At 43.6% G+C, this 22,375-nt stretch overlaps 1 protein-coding gene across 15 annotated transcripts in view; it reads right to left on the bottom strand.

The window, feature by feature from the left end:
- Positions 1-22,375, bottom strand: part of LOC119852194 (aspartyl/asparaginyl beta-hydroxylase) — a 203,764-nt gene that overhangs the window by 24,982 nt on the left and 156,407 nt on the right. For all 15 annotated transcript variants that reach the window (XM_038393240.2, XM_038393239.2, XM_038393232.2 and 12 more), the window contains 4 exons: positions 18,402-18,538; positions 10,546-10,644; positions 8,777-8,866; positions 4,216-4,353 (listed from right to left, as the gene is read on the bottom strand). In XM_038393240.2, the coding sequence (XP_038249168.1) occupies positions 4,216-4,353; positions 8,777-8,866; positions 10,546-10,644; positions 18,402-18,538 (464 nt within the window). The remainder of the gene's footprint in view (positions 1-4,215; positions 4,354-8,776; positions 8,867-10,545; positions 10,645-18,401; positions 18,539-22,375) is intronic.

Genomic DNA, 22,375 nt, shown 5'->3' with positions numbered 1-22,375 from the left:
GGCGCAGGAAGGCGTGCGCCAGTACGCTCCACGCAGGACTACCTGCACCATAAAGGAGCCTTTGCAGGGCCTGGAGGAGGAAGACATGGACCTGAGTGTGGAGACACTTCAGGCCTTGCTCTCCTCCTCCAGGGGTAGATGGAGAACCCCTGCAGGGACCTAGTGCAGTCCTGATCAGAAGAACTCCAGAATTGATGTCCGGAGGTTGGCCAGGAAACCTGGGGCCGGGACCAGGGTGTTGAGCCGGTACCAGAGCATGGACAGGACTAGTTGATTAAGCACCAGTGCTCTCCCTCGAAGGGAGAGGCACCAGAATAGTCCTGTCCATTTCCAGAGCCGCTCTATCACCCTTCCCTCTAAACCATGCCAGTTCTCTGGCAGAGACAGATGCGTGGCAGAAAGGTAAACACCGAGACAGAGCAGTGGACCCGCGCTCCACCAGATGGCCTGAAGCGCGGGTGAGAGGGAGCTCGCCTGCCACCAGTCCCCTACCACCAAGCCAGAGCTCTTGACCTAGTGGACCCACGTGGAGGAGGCTGCCGAGTAGATGGCCTGCCTCCACCCGCACCAAGTCACCCAGGTCCTGGACCATGAGGAGCACATGGTCGGTGTATGCCAACAGGACCAGTCGCAGCTCCGGCTCCTGCAGCACCAACCCTGTCAACCTCCTACGGAGGAGACAGAGGAAGGGCTCTATTGCCAGAGCATACAGCTGGCCCAAGAGGGGGCACCCCTGCCATACTCCTCGCCCGAAGCTGACTGGTCAGGCTCAACTGGACCCTGACCGAACCGGACACTCTGCGGAGGTGTACAGCACCCGGAGAAAACCCACAAACTGGGGTCCGAAGCCAAACGCTCGCAGAGTGCTCAGAAGATATCCGTGGTCCACCCCGTCGAATGCCTTCTCTTGATCCAGGGACAGGAGGACAAACGACAAACCATCCCTACACCCGAGTTCCAAGAGGTCCCGGACCAGATACAGGTTGCCGAAGATGGTGCAGCCCGGGACGGTGTAGATCTGGTCTGGGTGGATTGCGTTCGCCAGCACAGACCCTAGCCTCAGCAAGATGGCTTTCGCTACAACCTTGTAGTCCTTCGGAGACTTGTAGTCCCTAAGGAGAGCACCTGGCACCTGCGGAGACTCATCCTACAGCCCCGGGTGTTAAACGTTGCGATTGTGAGAGTTGCCATGAGGAGGGCTGGAGGGGATCCTCGCTGGCAGGGATGCGCAATAATCCTCTCCCGCTCATATGGATGCACTGGGGGAAGCACCCCTTGGGCCCGAGCGGGAGCACTGGTGGACTGAGTAGGAGGAGGGGCGGCTCCGGGTGCCAGGCAGCCAGGGGCGCCGGCGATGACGGGGCCGGCGCCCTGCCGGGGCTCAGGGGTCCCAGATGTCCCTCCTTGCCGGGCCAAGGGGCAGTCCCTCCAGACGTGCCCCACCGCCCGGCAGAGGTAGCACCGGGCTTTCCCCGTGGAATAATGCACCCGGTAATGGGCCCCCTGGTAGGGGACCAAGAATGACCCCTCAAGCCTCTCTCCGCCACTTGCCGGTGGCAGCAGTTGAAGCTGCACTTGCTGGCAGAACAAAAGGATGTGACGGCAGGCGGGGTCGCTGCAGCCCAGCGAGAGAAGGCTCATGACAAAAATGGGCTTCCCCGGGGTGGAGAGGGCAGGTAACAGGGCGGCATTGGGAAGAAAGGAAGGGATGAAGGTCAGGACCAGGTGGATGCCCAGGTCCTCTAGCGGCTCCAGGGGGATGAACCCCCCCCCCACTGCCAGGCCCTTCTCCACCGCCTCCTGGGTGGCGGCCTCTGATGCTAAAAAGAAGACGACCTTGCCATACATTTTGGAGGCTGCCACAATGGCCGTGGGCCCCACCACCCTCGCCAATGCCGGCACATAGGTCTCCACGTGGGGCAAGGTGGGCACCAGGAGGCAACGGACGCCGTGCTTCCTGGTCATGGTGGGAAAGGAGCCCCGGCCGCTATAGATGGTAGTGGAGGCGGTGGGCGGGAGAGATGACGTAGCGGCAGGTGGGGGGGCTGCTGCCACCTGGGTTTATGCCCTGGGGGCTGGGCGAGGGGCACCCGCAGATCTGGTGGAGGGAACAGCGGGAAGGGACGACGTGGCTGGTGGCGGGGCCGCAGTGGTGGGGGCAGCCCCTGCCATGGAGGGCCTGGTCTTTTTAGAGGGGCCCTTCCCGCCGGCTGGGGGGCTCCCCCAGAATCTGAGGGGGGGGAGGACGTGGCAGCAGCGGGGGTCACCCCGGTGCCTGCTGCTGCCGGCGCCCCAACGGGGGCGGTGGCAGGTGGTTTGGCAGCGGCGGTTGAGGTAGAGGCTCGGAGGGGTGATGGAAGGGCAGGCAGGGGAGGGGCAGTTGGGGCTGCTGGAGGGGCCCCACTCGCCGTGTCCCCCGCCCTAATGAGCAGGGAGGGAGGGGAAAACACCAGAGAGAGGAGGGGAAAGGAGAGACAGGTCGACCGTTCCTCCCCGCTAGGCCGCAGGCAGGGGAGGAGGGCGCCAAAAGGGGTGGGCTGGACAGCAGCCAAGGGTGGGAGGGTCCAGCAGCTAGCCAGCAACCAGGTAGCAGAGAAGGGGGGTGGGTGGTGTCCGGCCCAGCCAGGGGAGCAGCTGGGGCAGCGGTGGCAGCAGCAGCAAGAGCCCAAGGCCCAGCAGCAGCAATCTCCCTCCTTCCTCCAGGCCAGCTGGATTCAGCAGAGGAGCCGAAGGCAGTGCTTCTAGCCACTGGATGAACAGTTTCTGTTCCCTGACTGACCAGAGCAAGGGCTGCTCCGGGCTAATGAGAACACCTGACTCCAATTAACCTGCAAAGTGTCAGGTGAGGCCACTAAGCTAATGTGACCAGCTGACTCTAATTAAGGGCCCTCTGATAATATAAAAGGGCTCATCACTCCAGTCAGGCAGGGAGGAGCCAGAGGAGAGGAAGTGCAGGTGAAGGGATGGTTAATGAAGACACCCTCAAGTCATTGGTAAAGGAGAAGCAGGAGAGCTGTGGGGAAGTGGCCCAGGGAAATGTAGCAACTCTGGCAGTGAAAGATTGGCTGCCAACAGCTGCTACCATTAGGGTTCCTGGGCCGAAACCCAGAGTAGAGGGCAAGTCTGGGTTCCCCCCAACCCACCACTACAGAAATACCTCCTGGAAGGGGAAAACAGGCCCGTCAGGGAGGGTAAACTGTTTTGGTATGAGGCTGTAGGAGCAACAGAGACTGTGGGAATTCTCTCACCAACCTCCTTGCTGGCTTATGATGAAAAGGGCTCAGTAGACTGTATCCCTGGCCCTAGAGATAGAAGGGCTACATGGAGGGTTGCAGTGAGCCTCTGAGGCTAGCATAAACCGCCTGGAAGTGCGGGACCCACAGAGACAAGTTCGGAGCTCTGCCACAGTAGATACACACAGATTTTATATTCAATCAAAAGTTATTCAGGAAAATGTGTTTTTCTCAGTAACTGGGAAATTACAATGGACAGTCATTTTTTTTTGCTTTAGATCTGCACCAGAACCATAACATATGTTGTTTTATATATAAATATGAAAATGGCTGCCTTGGGGGGAACAGTCTGTTTTTTCATGGAAATGAGTAGTTGTGTTTTTAAAATGCCCGCATAGTATAATGTTGCTGATTCACACTTTGCAACACACACACATGCACAAAAATGTTACTTCGTCCCATTTCTCATCAAGGATTTCATAGTGGTCTGTTGTAGTGAGGTCTCTGTTTGTTTAAGGCTATATTCTTTACAAGATATACTAAAATACATTTTTGCACATGATGAAGTATTACTATAAATATTAAAACTGAACTACACTTGTCAAATTAAATGAGCAAAGAACATTAAAAGAACTAAACAGTATTATCCTGGTATCCTTTATTGTATCTGTCACTTGGGGCCTCAGCTCATATTTCTGATGCAATTAAAACTCCCAATGAAGCCACTGACTTTTGTAGCACAAGGGATGAAGGATTCAGCCCTTACTAACTAATTACAAAAACTCAACAGTTCACAGAAGGTGCCCGTCATTGGTGCAAATCACTGAGGTTCTGATGTCATTTGCACCTGATAAACTTCAATGGCCTATCATGTAAATTTTGTATTTACTAACTAAATCTATTTCAGCCACCCAGTATAAAGCATCTGGAGTTAACTTTATAGTCTATTAGGTAAAAAGAGAGGGAGAAACTCATTACTTACCTTCACCAATTCAGTATAACCAGTTTCCTTTGCTGTCCACCAAGGCTGAGCTTTTAGTCCATTAACATTGTAGAGAGAGCGCTGCCAAACCGATGCAAAGTGACCTCTCTGGTGCCCAAGCTCATACCACCTGTATGCCTAGAAGATTGCAATTGTTAACAACCAATTTACATCAGCCCAACTTCAGCAGAAAAGAATAATCTTAAAAAGGCATTTCAACACCTCTGAATGACACTCCCTCTTGGCAAAGCAACAGGCTTCCTATAGGAGCATCATTTTATCCTTTAAGATAGCCTGATAATAAGCACTTAAGAAAAAAAATAGAGTAGATAGCTAGAGTCAACCAAAGTTGTGAAACATTCCAGTCTGTATTCACCAAGACAGGTGAAAATCAACCCATGGTAATTCACTAAAAGGAGGGCTGTTCTAATAGTTCAGGGGCTAACCTGGGACTTGGGAGACTTGGGGTTCAATCCCTTGCTCCTTCCAGGTGAGCAAATCACTCCCCCGCCATGCCTCAGTTCCCTATCCATAGAACAGGGGTGACAGCACTTCCCTAGCACACAGGGATGCTGTGCAGACGAATACCATAAAGACTGTGAGGCACTAGACACCATGGAACCAGGGGCTTTGTGAGCACCTGAGAGAGGAATCCTGATTCCATACTAGCCAACACACCACATTCACCAGACCAGGAGGTGACCCTGAAATTCTCCCTGCTCTCCAGTCCCCTCTCCAAGGCTTCCCCGCTCAAGGCAGTGCTGCCGAGAGCCCCTCTCCCAGACCTCCTGAAACAAAGGACCCACCCTGCTTACCCCCTTATCATGTCTCAGCCACTCCAAGCCAGCTGGGGAGCAGAGGTTGAGGCAGGAGAGGAAGATCAGCTGGCACCAGAGAGGAGACCCAGCTCCAGCATCCTGACTGCCCAGCATGGGAACAGAAACCCCTAGAGGCAGGGGCTGACTGGCAGCTGCTTTCTCCCCACCCAGCTCCATGTGACTGTGCACATTTTGATTTAGTGAAACAATTATAAAGACCCATTTGATTGTGCCACTGTGCCACAGTTTGCTAACCACTGCTCCACAATAAATCCTGTCTAACTCTTATGCTCTTGCTTTGGTCTGATCCTGCAAGCTTGACCTCAGTGGGACTACTCACATAAGAAAGGAATCGTAGGCTCTCACCCTTTATCAGCAGGCAAGGTTAATTTTGCCTTTTTCTGCCACTAGAGTACAGATCCAAGGACAAGAAAAGATGATCTACTCCAAAGAGAACTCACCAGAAGGTAGAACACTGCTTGTGTTTATGATGTTGTATTAATTATTATTATTATTATTTGTATTCCAGTAACACGTAAAGGCCCTGGTTAGGCACTCTGTGCTAGACACTGTACAAACATAGAATAGAAAACAGTTCCCTTATCTCTTTTGTTACAGTGAATCCCTGACTGTTCACAGTAACTACAATCATCTAGTAAACTGCACACATATGGCACAAAGGACAAACACCCAAGATTGTTTGCAGTAGAAATACAGATGTTTAACATTTAAGCAAAAGGACAATCACTTTTGGTTCTCTCTGTAGGTAAGCCTATGGACAAAAGTGAATACAATCCAACTAAGCACATTTGACATTCCATCCAGTATAGGACAGTAATGCCAGCATATTAAACTGCCCCCAAAAGCCTAGAGAAGTAGAAACAAAAATAGAAGTGTTTCTTGTACAGGAATCGGATACTACAGTTCTGCATGCTTTGACTTAATCTTAGCCGTCACTGATTAAGGAAGCTATTGGATTTCTTCACATAATGGAATTCCTTCCTAAAAAATCTGATGTGTCATTTTAACCAATTACTTAATACACTTTTGTTCAAATAAAAAAAGTACTTTACACTTTAGTGGATGAGTTGGATTTCAAAGACAAGTTATTAAACAACCATCAAGGACTATGAAACCAGAGAGAATTATTTCTTTGGAGGTCTATGTTTAAGTTTTCATCACTCTTAAAATGTTGGATGATACTCTGGTGTATAGAACTCTGATGATCTATGAAGGAGAGAATTGCTGCAAAATGTGCTCTTACAGTAGATGTATAAAGCACTGAAAAGCTATGTTGACAAATAGAACAACAGTGGACAGCCTTGGAGCTTTTCCTTTTGACTGCTATAAAATATTACAAGTTTCTGAGGAGATTTTTAACATTGTGTCTTTAGGTATGGATCATAAAAATGTTATGTATTACCTTGGGTAATCTCCAGTATATCTTTATAGTTTAAATTTATCTGGTTTTTAAGCCTCTGAAATGGAAACACGATGATTTTTAACATATGTTCCTCAGCCTGTAGTTGTAACAACTATGGCTACTAGTAGACTTTACATGCTCACTGCCTGCGCTCATTTGCAATATACCTAAAGCTAGCCCAGGTGACAAGAGTTTGAATTACCGGTTTGAACTACTGACTGTGGAGAGAGATCACTAGTGCTCATTACGTGTAGGGATGTATATTATTGTTAGCCCATATTAAAAACATTTTTATTTCAAATACATCTGTTAATGTCGGGAAAGATTAAGCGGAGCCCACTCTACAATTTAAGATAGCTGCAACAGTAAACAATGTTTTCCAATTGATTGATAGTCTGATAAGTACTTAGTCCATATAATCCCCATGAAAAATCATTTTCTCCACTTATTCTTTATATAACACTTTCCATTTATTTTATATTTTTTTAATTGTGTGCCATTTTATAGGATTATTTGAGTTGGAAAGAGCCTCTTCTATTCTACCCCTGCAATTTACCAAAGATGAATTGCTAATTTAGCCCTAATAGATGAATGTCTACTTTCTGTGATGACAATTCCGTATGTTCCTTATGTACTGATCTCTTTCCTTGATTAAATCTTGAAGTTCAGCAAGTCTAGTAAGGCCAGTGAGAAAAATTTAGATTAACAGTTTCCATTATCACTTTCCATTGTGATAAATTTAACAGTCTGCTCTACCGCAAGAAGTTCATTCATCATTGATTAGATCTTTTTCTACAGAACTTTGGCCTTCAACTCCATACACATTAGTACAAATGCCTACTTGGGAATTAGGATGGTACAAATTAATTGTGTCTGTGTGGTATCGTTAGCCACACGTAATGAATAATTTAGTCCTCCTTACAAGCAGGATTCTTCTTCTCCTTAATCTTCTCCACTTTAAGCATAAAAGCATTTCAATTTTGTTTGATATATATTTATAGTACAAATACAAATTAGTAAATATATAAATAAATAAATATATATATAAAGGGGAGGCCAACTAATTCTTACTTGCAAATGAACTTTTAAATCCACAAGAATTCAGCAGAGGGATATTTTATTAAACTTCCACAGGAGATAACCCAACTTTAAAAATTCAGGTGCTAAAATATTGTCACCTGGATCTGGAGATTTAGCTTCAATCTAATTGTTCCATGAGGAGTTATAATCACAGTTCTATAAGATTTTCATAGAATAATTGAAGGTCAGTCATATTTGGTTATCTGGTTCCAGTTAAGATCACAGCCAAAGTCTGATTATAGCCACTGGTTTACGTTGACTACAGAAATGCCATGAGCAGATTCATTTGTTCCAATGATTGGATATAAGATACACAAGAGGCCTGCATTTCTAAAATGTTTCTAAAATGACTTGAATGTCAATGCCTCTGAAATATTTTTTGTGTCACTGATAAATAACACACAAATAGAAAACTGTCAACTGCTTTCTTGTTTTCAGCTGTCCATATTCCTTATCAAATAAACTTTTTTATTTTCCTGTCAATATTAGGATTCATAGTTTAAAAAACATCCATGTCTTCTGATTTCCCCTCAAAAGTAGTAAGGCTAATCCATGTGTAACTTTGAATATATTAAATTCAATAAATCAGAAGTTCTCTTTGTTTCCATTATATTTTGTGCGCATTATGTCCTGAAGAAAAATCCTCAATATTTAAGCAAGGATCCTATTTTTCTGATCTGCCTGCTAATCTAACACACAGATGATTACAGGAAACCAATGCACTGGTTCCAAGTACTGCACTACTTATATGTCTGTTGCAGTGAGAGTCCTACTCCCATTGTTGAGGTCTAAGGGAGTTTGTTACATTGAACCTGTGAGCAAACATGCACACATATACTGTATTCATCTACTTTTGTCCCTGGGGGAAAAGTTCCTGTAGTCCAGAGTTGGTTCCACCTTCAGCAGCATATCTTTTAGTCAAACATTACTCATTGAATCTGTGAATTTCTCTGGCCGCCCTGCCTACTCCTTGGTTTGCACTGGTTATCTTTCTGTGCCCTTCCCTCCCCCCTCCGGTGGATCAGGATTTAACAATGGGTTGCTGTGCACCCACACTCCAGGCAGACTTTCTGCTGCTGCTGACCTACAGCACCACCAGACTCTGGGCTGTTAAACCAATGGGACTATTCACGTTCCCAATGTTAAGACCATGCTTAGGTGCTTTTCTGGATTGGAAAAAGAGCGCTCAGCACCTTGAAGGACTGTATTTTTTAGAATAAGGGATATGTAAGACTCGTACCTCTTTGCTTCCAACTCTCTGCAGGGCATCACCTAAATGAAAATAAAAGCGTCCATCATCAGTGCCAGGGTCACCAGACTCTAGGCCTTCCTAGAGAAAGAAATAAAAAGAAACAGCAGTGAAACTGAGATAATTTAGCTGTTACAGTAAGCTGTCCATTCAATCCAAGAAATAGGCATGTAAAATATATCAGTAAATAAATATATACAAGTAAAATTATTTGTTATCCTGGAATTTAGGTTCATAGAAGAATCATGGAAGATTAGGGTTGGAAGAGACCTCAGGAGGTCATCTAGTCCAACCCCCTGCTCAAAGCAGGACCAACCTCAACTAAATCATCTCAGCCAGGGCTTTGTAAAGCTGGGCTTTAAAAACCTGTAAGGATGGAGATTCCACCACTCTCCTAGGTAACCCATTCCAGTGAAATAGTTTTTCCTAATATCCAAACTAGACCTCCCCAACTGCAACTTGAGACCACTACTTCTTCTGTCATCTGCCACTACTGAGAACAGCCTAGCTCCATCCTCTTTGGAAACCCCTTTCAGGTAGTTGAAAGTTGCTATCAAATCCCCCATCACTGTTCTCTTCTGCAAACTAAATAAGCTAAGTTCCCTCGGACTCTTCTGGTAAGCCATGTGCTCCAGCCCCCTAATCATTTTTGTTGCCCTCCGCTGGACACTCTCCAATTTCTCCACATCCTTTCTGTAATGAGGGGCCCAAAACTGGATGCAATACTCCAGATATGGTCTCACCAGTGCCAAATGGAGGGAAATAATCACTTCCCTCGGACTGCTGGCCATGTTCCTACTAATACAGCTCAACATGTTGTTAGCCTTTTTGGCAACAAGGGCACACTGTTGACTCATATCCAGCTTCTCGTCCACTGTAATCGCCAGGTTCTTTTCTGCAGAACTGCCGCTTAGCCAGTCAGTCCCCAGCCTGTAGCAGTGCATGGGATTCTTCGGTCCTAAGTGCAGGACTCTGCACTTGTCTTGGTTGAACCTCATTAGATTTCTTTTGGCCCAATCCTCCAATTTGTCTAGATCACTCTGGACCCTATCCCTACCCTCCAGTGTATCTACTTCTCCCCACAGCTTAGTGTCATCTGTGAACTTGCTAAGGGTAATCCATCCCATCATCCAGATCATTAAATGAAGATGTTGAACAAAACTGCTTGATACCGGCTTCCAACTAGTCATTGAGCCCTGGATCACTACCCATTGGGGTTGAATGAATAACATTTACTTCAGCCAAAAAAAAAAAATCTGAGAAACACTGTAGTTTTTTCAACTGTATCCTTCTTCCCACCCCTCCCCCACAAAAAGAAGGTTTTTGGTTTTTTTTAGGAAGCCTGGAAATTCCAAGACAAGATTTCACTTTACAAACTTTCCTCCCAAACATTCAAAAGTATGCAAATAAATAATTTGGATTACTCAGGCACCTTAAGGTTGGCCCCATACTGCCAATCTCAAAACAACCAGAAACTCAAACCTATCCATCACATAAGATCGTTCATTAGTGACTAAGGAAACATTAATACTTTATGCTTGAATCTTGGATGTATAAGGGTGTCTCAGTTTACAGATCTGTGCAGTTATGAATATATTCTGGGGTAGTATAAATAGTTATTTATAACTATTGTGCTTATAGCTAAACCTGTGTTATCATAATTCCCCTCCCTCTTTTCTACCATTTTTCTACCAGTAAAATGTATTTTTCATGAAAGAAAGAAAAAGAAAGAAAGAAAATGACTAATATGGGAATTCCACCTTCAAATATGGAATGCTCTCTACTATCTTGTTTTCTGCCTTGAGGATGAAGCCATAATGTACTTTAGCAAAGCCATCATTTGGAGCCAGACTCAGGACCTGTTTTAAAGCAAATTAATAATGATTACATATTCATTTATGCATTTCTTTTCAAAATTAATTTAGATTGCTCAGTATGTGGCAGACTAACAATCATGTTAGTGTTTGTTTAAACCACAAAATCCTATCATCTGCTAACAACTCTCTAAGAATCCCTTGACTTGGTCAGGTTTTTCCAGGCTTATTCATGACACTTTGGTATCTCACTACAATAATTTATGTGAACAGTAAAACAGTGTCAAGCACATCTTTATGGTTAGAAATCACAAGCTGCACAAATTAACATTATTTGCACCTATCTTAGCGATTCAGCTACATTTCTTTATTTTCTTTTCTCCCCCTCACGTCTCATAGAGCATGTCTTCACTGCAGAGTTAACTTGAGTAATCTACACTCAAGTTAATTCTCTTGACTTAGCCTTGTTCAAGTGCGAGTGGCCACATTGTAAAATAACATTTCAGCTACTATGACCACACTGCACTCACCCGTGTGTGGTGTGAAGACTTCTAGGGTTATATCCCATGGTTCTCTGCACTGCAGCAAACTGAGCTGTTCTATGAATTTTTTCCCAGTGAGTTGTGGGAGAACTTATTTGTCCTTCCTTGGCACACAGAGGGAATTACATCACTCAAGTGGAGCTAGTCTGTGTCCTCACTGCAGCATAGCTGTGTTACCATAAGACTGACAAGCTGTGTAAACTCAAGCTATAGCCTATAATGCCTAACAGGCTAGCCAGCTTGAGTTGAAAGAACCACCACATTCAAGTTAAAGGGTTTTTGTGTTTGGATGAACTTGAGTTGGGGGCAATGCTCAAGTCTGCAGTGAAGACAAGCCCACAGACAATAGAGAAGTGAAATGTTACTAGGGATACAATGAAGTGGCTTGGAGAACAGGCTTTGAGAGGATATTTGTGACCTAGGAACCTCTTGGTGTCAGCTGACAGAGGGCACTGGGGTGCACAGAGGTTACAGGGATCTTGGGTCTGGTTAATAGTAGTAGAACATAGTAGTTCACCAAAGTGTGTTATATAAGGTATGTAATAAAAGTCAGTCATACTGGTCCTCAATCATTGTAAAATGTGCGTACAGAGAATATGTAAGGAGTCATGTTTATATACTGAAATTTATGTTCTTCAGGTCTGTGGCTTGGGACAAAAAAGTTGAGAAACAAGTTTCTTTCAGGCAAGAGACCTTTATCTGTCCAACTATATGCAAATTGAGTATTTTATGGTTCCCAATGGACACACACTACTGTCTGAGCAAAATGCTAATCAAGTGATTGTAAAGTCTCCAGGGGAGGCCCTAGACAGGAAAACACAAGCGGTAGGGGGTTATCCTGTCACAAGTGTGGACAATGGATTTTTGGACTATAACTGTAGAGACAAAGAAAGTATAAATCTTTCCACTGAAGAGGCAAGAGTACAGCGTGGTTGTTTCATGAACAGAGGATCATAGCCAAGCCTTACTGCAGTATGCTGGAAGGATTTTAGCTTTTGCTCTTGACATGGCAATATTTTATTAGTTAAGTGTAGGCTCTAGTATGCATGTTATGATTTGATTTCAGATGTAGCCCTTTGTTTCCAGTACTTCTGCTCGTTATCATTGGACTCTCTGGTCTTTGTTCAATAAACTTATACTTGCTTTCTCTATAAACAAATCCAAGTGCTATATGTTAGGCAGAGCTGAGTTCTATGATGTAACTGGCAAACTGTGGGTACCATTCCTTTGGGAACAGGGCCTCTGGAAATTCTGTGAGTGCCCAGTGGATCAGGGCTGGGCACTCCAGGGAGATGCTTGGAAGACTCGGGGGTTGGAAAGTGCCTATCATTAACCTGTAACAAGAGAGCAGGGCCTGTGGAAGTCTGGAGGTACTGTAAATGTTGCCAGAGGCTGGTGGAGTTTGGGAGCTGACCCACAGACAAGGCTTCCTCTGGCTAAGCGCAGTGCCCCTGGGGAGCATCACAGTATTGTATGCATCTTATCCCCATAGATTGGGAGTGTTTTAAGCAAAGGGTGAAGTACGAAGAAGGTGGGTCTAAGCTCCAATACCCTCAAACTACACTCACCACTTTCACCCTTCTCTATTTTTTGAGACTAATTATGTGTTTACTTTAGTGTCGTGTGGTAATATATGATATTAATTATGTTCTTAAGTCTGTCTTTTGTTACAACGTCTACAACTTCCATTATTTTAAAGAATGAGAGGAATGGGCACGGACACCAGGACAGATCCTCAGCTTAATCAGCAGAGCTCCGTGGACATCAATGGAGCTATGCCAATTTACACCAGCTGAGGACTTAGCAGAGTGACCAAATCTGGGGGCCTGTATACACACCGGGGCTACAGCAGCACAGTTGCTGCTCTAGCACTGTAGCCTAGGCGTTCCCTGCATCGAGGGAAGGGGGTTTCCCACTGATGTAGGTAATCCACCTCCTCACGTGGCAATAGCTATGTGAATGGAAGAATTCTTCAATCGACCTAGCCATGTCAACACTGGGAGTTAGGTTGGCTTAACTAGGGCACTAAGGGACATAGGCGATGACTCCGTGGGAGCTCTGGGCTGGAGCACCCACAGAAAAAAAAATAGTGGGTGCTTAGCACCCACCTGCCAATCAGCTGTTCTGCGGTGGGCAGGGTGTGCTCAGAGGAGGGGGCGGAGTGGGGGCAGGGCCTCGGGGGGGGCAGGGCACCCACCCGGAAAAATGAAAGTCAGTGCCTGTGCTCAGGGAAGTAAATTTTTCATACCCTGAGCAATGTGGCTAGGTTGATCTAAATTTTAAGTGTAGACCAGGGCTAAGGCAATAACGAAACCTTCCATATTTTAAAAATGCAGTTATAGAACTATAGTACAAAAATATTCCTGAAGTTACTAGTTATGTCAGTCCTTAGCAATGCACATACATGCTTCACCCATATATTCCTGTGTCTTTTCCAGTAATTGTCTCACAACACACAATCCTGCCTCTTAATCCTGCCTCTTTGGGCAAGCACCTTCTCTTCTTTCCTTTGGACTAGATTCTGTGCTGTTTTACACCTCATATAATTATTTTTATCTGTGCAAACTGAGTACAAAGTGTGTAAAATGCTGCTACCTAAGAATGGTAGCATTTTACATCCACTTTTCTCAAGAATAAATTACTATAAAGGTTCAATCCAATAGATAATCTGTTTGGGAGTCTATAAAATTCAAGAAAGAAAGAAAGATACTAGAAAAAATATAGAGTTGGCAATCCACAGTTAAAATCTGTTTGATCATCCATTCAGAAAAAAAATGGTATTGCCATTGATTTTACATCTTTTGGCTACAATATTCTATAGCTAATAATTCTGTTCCAAGAAGCTGCACCTAGAGGACCAAACAAATTGAGTTTCAATAGTATTTATGTGCCATATAATTTTGTTACATCTGATTAACTAAGGTAGAAATTCCAAACATACAACATCTGACTTAGTTTTACAAGCCACTTGGCATGATAGTTAATTGTAAACAATATCTATCTGCATTAAGACAAAAATCTACATTCACGACCACTCCAGGAGAGTGATTCAATAAAAATCAGCAGAAAGTACACTTGAACCATTTAATGTAAATTATATTAACCTGTTGCTATTGTTGCATACAAAATTAATTATGTTTAGAAAGAAGTTATACTAAATTGCTCCTCAGGGGCTATTCAGAATAATAACCAATCAGTGGCACAAATGGGCAGACAGAATTTGCCTTCAGGTCACTTGCTCTGTAAGTGAGGAATTCCTTGAAGAGTGTTAAATCATGATCTGTAGACCTTTGAAAACAAACAAATATGTGACTCCTCCAAAGATTGCTTTTAATGCACTGTTCCTGAATTCCTAAACATAACATTCAAAGGAAGGGGGAAAAATTGAAATCCTATTTCTTAACATTCCCTTCCAGCAGTGGTACAGGGGACAGCTTGATAAAATAGGGCATATTTCCCATCAGGTTAAACTCTAGTTTTAGACACAAAAGTCTTTTAATTCAAGTTTCAGAGTAGCAGCCGTGTTAGTCTGTATTCGCAAAAAGAAAAAGTGGTTCTGTTTTGTGGTTGCTGGTGAGTATTTGCTTCAGGTTGTGGGGCTGTCTAAGCAAGGACTGGCCTGTCTCCCCACAACCTGAAGCAAATACTCACCAGCAACCACACAGCACACAACAGAACCACTAACCCAGGAACCTATCCTTGCAACAAAGCCCGTTGCCAATTCTGTCCACATATCTATTCAAGGGACACCATCATAGGGCCTAATCACATCAGCCACACTATCAGAGGCTCGTTCACCTACACATCTACCAATGTGATATATGCCATCACATGCCAGCAATGCCCTTCTGCCATGTACATTCGTCAAACTGGACAGTCTCTACGTAAAAGAATCAATGGACACAATTCAGATGTCAAAAATTATAACATTCAAAAACCAGTTGGAGAACACTTCAATCTCTCTGGTCACTCAATTACTGAGAGTGGCTTGTGGCACCTTAGAGACTAACAAATTTATTAGAGCATAAGCTTTCGTGAGCTACAGCTCACTTCATCGGATGGAAGTGAGCTGTAGCTCACGAAAGCTTATGCTCTAATAAATTTGTTAGTCTCTAAGGTGCCACAAGTACTCCTTTTCTTTTTGCGAATACAGACTAACACGGCTGCTACTCTGAAACCTGAGAGTGGCTATGCTTCAACAAAAAAACTTCAAAAACAGACTCCAACAAGAGACTGCTGAATTGGAATTAATTTGCAAACTGGATACAATTAACTTAAGCTTGAATAGAGACTGGGAGTGGATGGGTCATTACACAAAATAAAACTGTTTCCCCATGTTATTCCCCCCCCCCGCACACACACCCCCTACCGTTCCTCAGATGTTCTTGTCAACTGCTGGAAATGGCCCACCTTGATTATCACCACAAAAGGTTTTCTTCCTTCCCTCCCCCACTTTCTGCTGGTAATAGCTCATCTTAAGTGATCACTCTCCTTACAGTGTGTATGATAAAACCTATTGTTTCATGTTCTCTGTGTGTGTATATAAATCTCCCCACTATATTTTCCACTGAATGCATCCAATGAAGTGAGCTGTAGGTTACGAAAGCTTATGCTCAAATAAATTTGTTAGTCTCTAAGGTGCCACAAGTACTTTTTTTTTTTTTTTTTTTTAAATTCAAGGTATGATGTTTAGGTTCATCGTCTAAAGTGAAAAGAAAGGACATGTTGCACATAAGCCGATCACCTCTGAAATCAAAACCTGACCATACATACTACTTCTGCAGTCACTGACTTCTTATGGAAAACTTGAAAAAACTGATTTTAAAACAGTTCTGCTTATATCTCATTTTCTGAATCCAACTCCGTTGTTACAAAGATGATTCAACTTCAATGGCAAATAACCAGAGAAGAGGGGAAAATGGAAATCTGCCAAGACTCAAATTCAGATTACTTTATTTTCTTTGCAACAGCTAATGACATGACTACCACCTAATATTTGCAAACAGCAGCATTCATTTTCTTAGGGGATGTCATTCATTGTTGCAAGAAAACACCTACAGCCCTAAAATCAGGTCACTGCTTAAAGTAAGAAACGATTTTCAGCAATATTCTTTTAAAATGTAGCTATTTAGAATTAAATCAGTATATTCCATTACTGATTTAGGATTTTAGGACTCGATCCTCTGCAACGATGAGTGCCTCTTTGTGACTCCAAGTGAAATCTTGTGACCTTTTTTAACAAGGTCTAACACCTACACTGTTTGCAACATGCCATTGTATTTCAGAAGGAAGTCTCTAGTCCAAGGTCCATCATGTCTTTTCACTGTTCCATGACATTCTTTGCAGATTTGGCTGAGATACCAGCTATTAAAATTGCCATTTTTTTCATCTCACTTACGTTCTGTAGGAAAAAGTTTGGTAGCATGCCAAAATAATAATTGAACATTAACCTTCTAAGGCAGGGTTTATATAAGATGCCAAAGCAGCAGCCACAGCAAACACTGTGCTGAGAACACCTGGAAGTTGGGTACTGGAACTGGTCTCCTTGCTCCGACCACACCCTTCCCTAAACATGACATCCAGCTCCAGAAGCTCATCGATCCTCTGGGGGCACCACATGGGGAAGGAGCTCCCTCTACCTCCCAGGAGAGTGGGGGAGACAGAGCTGTGCAAGGTAGAGCAACAATTTTATTTGCTACAATAGCAACTGACTATCCTGTGGACCCGGCACAATGCACCAACAGCTTAGCCTATTCCTCACTTTGGATAACAGCCTTCTCCTGCACTGGCCAGTCTAGTTAATCCTGTAGCTCAGGTGGTCCAACAAGAGCACCAGCATCTTCAGGGGAAAGACAGGGCCTCCCCTCACGCAGCAGGGAACAGCCCCTCACACAGCCTGAGCTCTGGAAGCTTCTGACCTGCCAGACCGGATGAAACTCCACAAATGGTGGGAGGGATTTCCTGCTTTCTCTGTCATGTGGCTAGGGAAACCCTCCCAGATGGATGGAGCTTCCACCAGGATATTCAACTAAAGTGTGAAACAGGTAAGCAGCATCAATCCTAGTGAACAAGACACCACATAAAAAACATGATTAAATTGGCACTTGTGTTGGCAGTCTGAGCAAAGACGACAAGGTTTGAAAGGTCAGAGATTGAACCACCTTATCACATTCCTAATGCCCTACCAAATTCATGGTCCATTTTGATCGATTTCATGGCCAAATGTGGTCAGTTTCACATTTTCAGATGTTAACATTTGAAATTACATGATGTTGTAACTGCAAGGGTCCCAACCCAAAAGGAGGTTGGGGGGACAAAGCTGTTTTAGGGGGGTTGCAGGATTGCCACCCCCACTTCTGCACTGCCTTCATAGCTGGGCTCTGAAGGCAATACCTGTGGAGCTTCCTGCAGCCAGGGGAGGTTCCCAGAGGTCGGTCTGATCTCCCCCATGATACTGGGAGTGCCTCAGCCAGGGGCTCCTAGACTCAGCCAGGCTGAGGAGAAACAGGACTTCCTTTTCCCCTACACAGCCCAGGGAGGGATCAGACCCACCTCCAGGGGCTTCCTGCAGCCAGAGGAGGTACCCAGAGATATAGGTGGGTCTGACTTCCTCCCAAGAGTAGTTGTGCAAGGGAAGAAGTCGTCCCATCCCTCCAGAACCCAGCTGATTAGCAGCTGGAGCCCGATGAACAATAGATGCCCCAGTTGTGGCACCCCCAGCCCTGCCCATCCTCCTTCCCTCCAATAGCTAGATTTCACGGGGGAAGTCTGATTTCACTGTCTGTGAAGTGTTTTTCACGGCCGTGAATTTGGTAGGGCCTACACATCCATCTCTCCAGAACAGGGCTGAGGGACATTGGCAGAGCAAAGTAAGGGGTCTGTGCTATGTTCTGTCCTATAGATAATTAAAAGTTTTCACCTCTCATCATGAGTGTTAGATTCCTATGTATATTAGTATATAAATACATACACAGCTGGTTACCCTAAGATATAAGGAGCCAATTTATGTTAATCATGTGAAAGAGTTTCATCTGAACTTTACTAGTCTATAAAGAAGAGTGTTTAACATCTTGATAACAGGAATATTTGATTAACCAATTTAAAGTCAACTATTCATGAGAAAAGCGTTATTTATGTTAACCCGTAAGAGCCATACATATACATGATTTGCTTTACAAAGCATTAAGGGAGTTAGTAAGCAAACTTTTGAATAAATATATTAATGTATTTTTTCTCAATTGATATGAAATGGAAGCTCACCTCCTCATAAACTTTCTTGGCATTACTGTTATCTCCTTTTAAGAGGTAACCCACTCCAAGATCATTCTTCAGTGAGATATCATTGGGAAACAGATGAACTAGTTTCTGAAGAGTAACCAGAGACCCTCTCATGTGACCTAATTTGATTGAACAAAAGTGAATTATAACAAGAAATAAATGCTGATCAAACAATTGTGTCCCCACCTTTCATTAATGATCACAGATGATGCAGAACATAAAAGTGGACTTCGTTACATATGAATACATTTAACTAGCCCATTCTCACCTTTCAAGCAATACCTAAGAAATCTCCGATGTACACATCTTCCAGGGTTATGGGAACCTCTAGTGGACAATTCTATGTATGGCAGTAATAGTAATAATACTTTACATTTTTGTAGCTATTATTCTTCTGCAGATCTCAAAGTGCTCCACGAAGTCAGGAAAGCACTTTAACTCAAATTTTGGCCCTGATAAATCTAATCATTTAAGCATGTTATTAACTAAGCATGTGAATAGTTCCATTGAAATCAATTGTTTCACATGCTTAAAATTAAGTATGGGCTTCACTATTTTCCTGCACTGGGATCTTCCTGAAGAACAGAAAAATTAAGAGCAAGTCAATCCTAAAAACTGATCCATTTGGATGGACTCTGATGCCTATTAAGTCAATCTGGCTTTGTATACATTTAGGGGTCAGTTTGGATCATTACAGGACTGGAACCTACATTTTCAAAAGTGCCCTCTAGTTTGGCAGCTTCAGTTTTTAGTTTCCTACAGTGTGATTATCAGAACCCACAAGTCCAGCTGAAATCAGTGGGAGATACTGGTGCTGCCATCTCTGAATGTCAGGCCATTTGAGTCCAAAGTTAAGCAACTTAAAAACTGAGGCACTCAACATTTATTTTTCCAAATGTGTGCATAAGGGATTCCTTTCAAATCATGTTGCGTCAGTGCCAGTGTGACTAAGCCTCGATCTCCTGACTCCCAGATCTTCACTCATTCCACTAGACCACATCTTCTCTCCAGTATAATACTTGGGGTCTGAGGGGGCATAAATAGGTTGAATCCCACAATCCTATGGGGGGCCTGAGCTCAGAATTTCTCTCTCTCTTTTTTTTTTTTAAGACAAAATTCCAAAACTCCCCAGATTTTTTTTTAGGGAAGGGGATTTTAAATAGGGCTGTCAAATGGTTAAAAAAATTTATTGCATTGTTAACCAATAACAGAATACCGTTTATTTAAATATTTTTGGATGTTTTGCACATTTTCAAATATTTCGATTTCAAATTCAACACAGAATACAAAGTGTACAGTGCTCACTTTATATTTATTTTTATAATAAATATTTGCACTGAAAAAATAAAATAGTATTTTTCAATTCACCTAATACAAGGACTGTAGTGCAATCTCTTTATCATAAAAGTTGAACTTACAAATGTAGAATTATGCACAAAAGAACCTGCATTCAAAAATAAAACAATGTCAAACTTTAGCGCCTACAAGGTCCCCTCAGTCCTATTTCTTGTTCAGCCAATTGCTCAGACAAACAAGTTTGGTTACATGTGCAGGAGATAATGCTGACTGTTTCTTGTTTACAATGTCACCTGAAAGCGAGAACAGGCGTTCACAAGGCACTGTTGCAAGCCAACACAAGGTGTTGCAAGATATTTACATGCCAGATGTGCTAAAGATTCATATGTCCCTTCACAGGGCCATCCTTAGGATTTATGGAGTCCTACGCAGTATTATTAAACCGGCGCCCCTATGCTCAATGGCAGCCCGAGCTCGCAGCCTGGTGGGGGAGGGACGAGGCAGCAAAGGATACTGAGATGCCCCCCCGCCTGCCTCACAGCGGTGGAGAGTCACAGTTCCCCACAGAGACCCCCTTACCCTCTCCCTCACACAGAATGCGTGGCGCCGACGCATTCAGCTCTGTGAATACGGCCCCTGCCTAAGGAGACTGCAGTGCACACTAGGTGTGTGGGAGCTGACCCGCTCTTACCTGCTGTCACGGGCAGTGGGTGAAGCTGTCGCTTGGGGAGGCTAGCCCACCTCTTCTGCCTGTGGCCTCTGCCCATACTCCACTCCTGCTCTGCCTTAGGTCCTTCCCCTACTTTGCCTAGGCCCTGCCCTCTCCCCACTGTCTCCCTCCTCCTGCCCTCCCCCACCCTGCTCAACCCCTTCCAGCCAAATCCCTGAACCCAAAAGAAGCAAACGACATTTGAAAAAAACACTCTTCTGCAATTTCTTTCTAAAGAAAACGGAGCATGTTTTCCACTGCATGCCAGAAGGTGAAGACTGGACACGCAGAAGGTACCTAATTAAAAACACTAAACCTGGAAATAAAAAATGTCAGTCACGGGTTTTTTGATATACACTGAAGTTTGTTAGACATTTATTTGCAAAAACTATGTAGTAAGGGCCAAGTCAGCTGTCCTGCTGAATACAACATTAAATATTATAGAATACATGATGCAGCTCTTCTCTGATTTACATTTTTCTTAATCAGTATTTCTAAGCTGATTTATATTTTTAATGTACTTTTAAGCCTTCATAAGATAATCATTCCAGATTATTACATATTTAACTCACTGAAACAAAGACATTATTTTAAATTAATCAGTCACAGAGGTTTAGTGTTCATAACAATGTTCATTGCTTTTAGAAAAAGGAAACACTAATTTACTTTGTGTGATCTCCATAACAATAGACATGTTTATGAAATTTCACCAACTTTAAAAAATATGTTTCTAAAGATTTTAGGCATAACAAAGGATTTTATATCTTACTAAGGTACTGATTTTGCTAGAAGGCTCTCTTAAAACTAGCTAATCAAATAGTCAGAAGTAAAGCAAGGGAAACTCATTTGTCCAGCGAAAGGGATGGACAGAAAGGACAGGAAGACTTTGGAAGCAAGTTTTTTGTACTATCGTATTTCAAATTAAAATGTGTATTTTAGATAAGGGTGGTCTTTTGAAGGATTTATTTTAAAAAACTATATGTCTGAAGATCTAAGCATTTAAGGCTAAAGATGAATACTCAGATTGTGCATCTAAAAATCTATGCAAGGATTTTTTAGAGAAGTGATTTTATCATCTTCAGCAACACACTAGTGAAATATTTTAAAGCAAATTTTAAACTAAGGTCCTGCAGACTAATATGTTCTGAGTAAATATTACAGTAATGCACAACTGTTTTTTGTCAGTAAATTCAGAAACTGGCAATATATACCTGAGGGTTGGTAAATGCTTGTTAAATGGTTTAATTACCACTTGAATGGCTCTTTAACAGTTTCAGTGTTGTGCTAATAGGTCTGGCAGGCTTTTTCACTTTTAAGTTACTAGATTCCTTCTGGAGGAAGACTCACCAGGCTGCAACAGCTAGCTGTGGGAGCCTGCAGGAAGGGTCAGAACAGGGATAGGAAGAGGTGGGAAGGTGGATACTAAGATCTAGGTGTGTCCCAAATTTTCCAGTGCCCTACGCAGACAAGTATGCTGAGTATGCCTAAGGACGGCCCTGTCCCTTTGTGCTTCAACCACCATTCCAGAGGACATGCGTCCATGCTGATGACGGGTTCTGCTCAATAACGATCCAAAGCAGTGCAGACCAATGAATGTTCATTTTCATCATCCGAGTCAGATGCCACTAGGAGAAAGTTGATTTTCTTTTTTGGTGGTTCAGGTTCTGTAGTTTCTGCATCGGAGTGCTGCTCTTTTAAGACTTCTGAAAACATTCTCCACATCTCGTCCTTCTCAGATTTTGGAAGGCACTTCAGATTCTTAAACCTTGGGTCGAGTGCCATCCCTATCTTTAGAAATCTCACATTGGTAACTTCCTTGCGTTTTGTCAAATCTCCCCAAGGAGTTCAGTCACAAATTTAATTAACACATTATTGTTTAACGAGCATGGAAGGTTTCAGAGTAGCAGCCGTGTTAGTCTGTATCCGCAAAAAGAAAAGGAGTACTTGTGGC

Source organism: Dermochelys coriacea, chromosome 2, assembly GCF_009764565.3.
Source record: "Dermochelys coriacea isolate rDerCor1 chromosome 2, rDerCor1.pri.v4, whole genome shotgun sequence".
In the NCBI taxonomy this organism is placed as follows: Eukaryota; Metazoa; Chordata; order Testudines; family Dermochelyidae; genus Dermochelys; species Dermochelys coriacea.
Note: the sequence above shows the minus strand (reverse complement) of the source record. Positions and strands in the feature narration are given on the sequence as shown.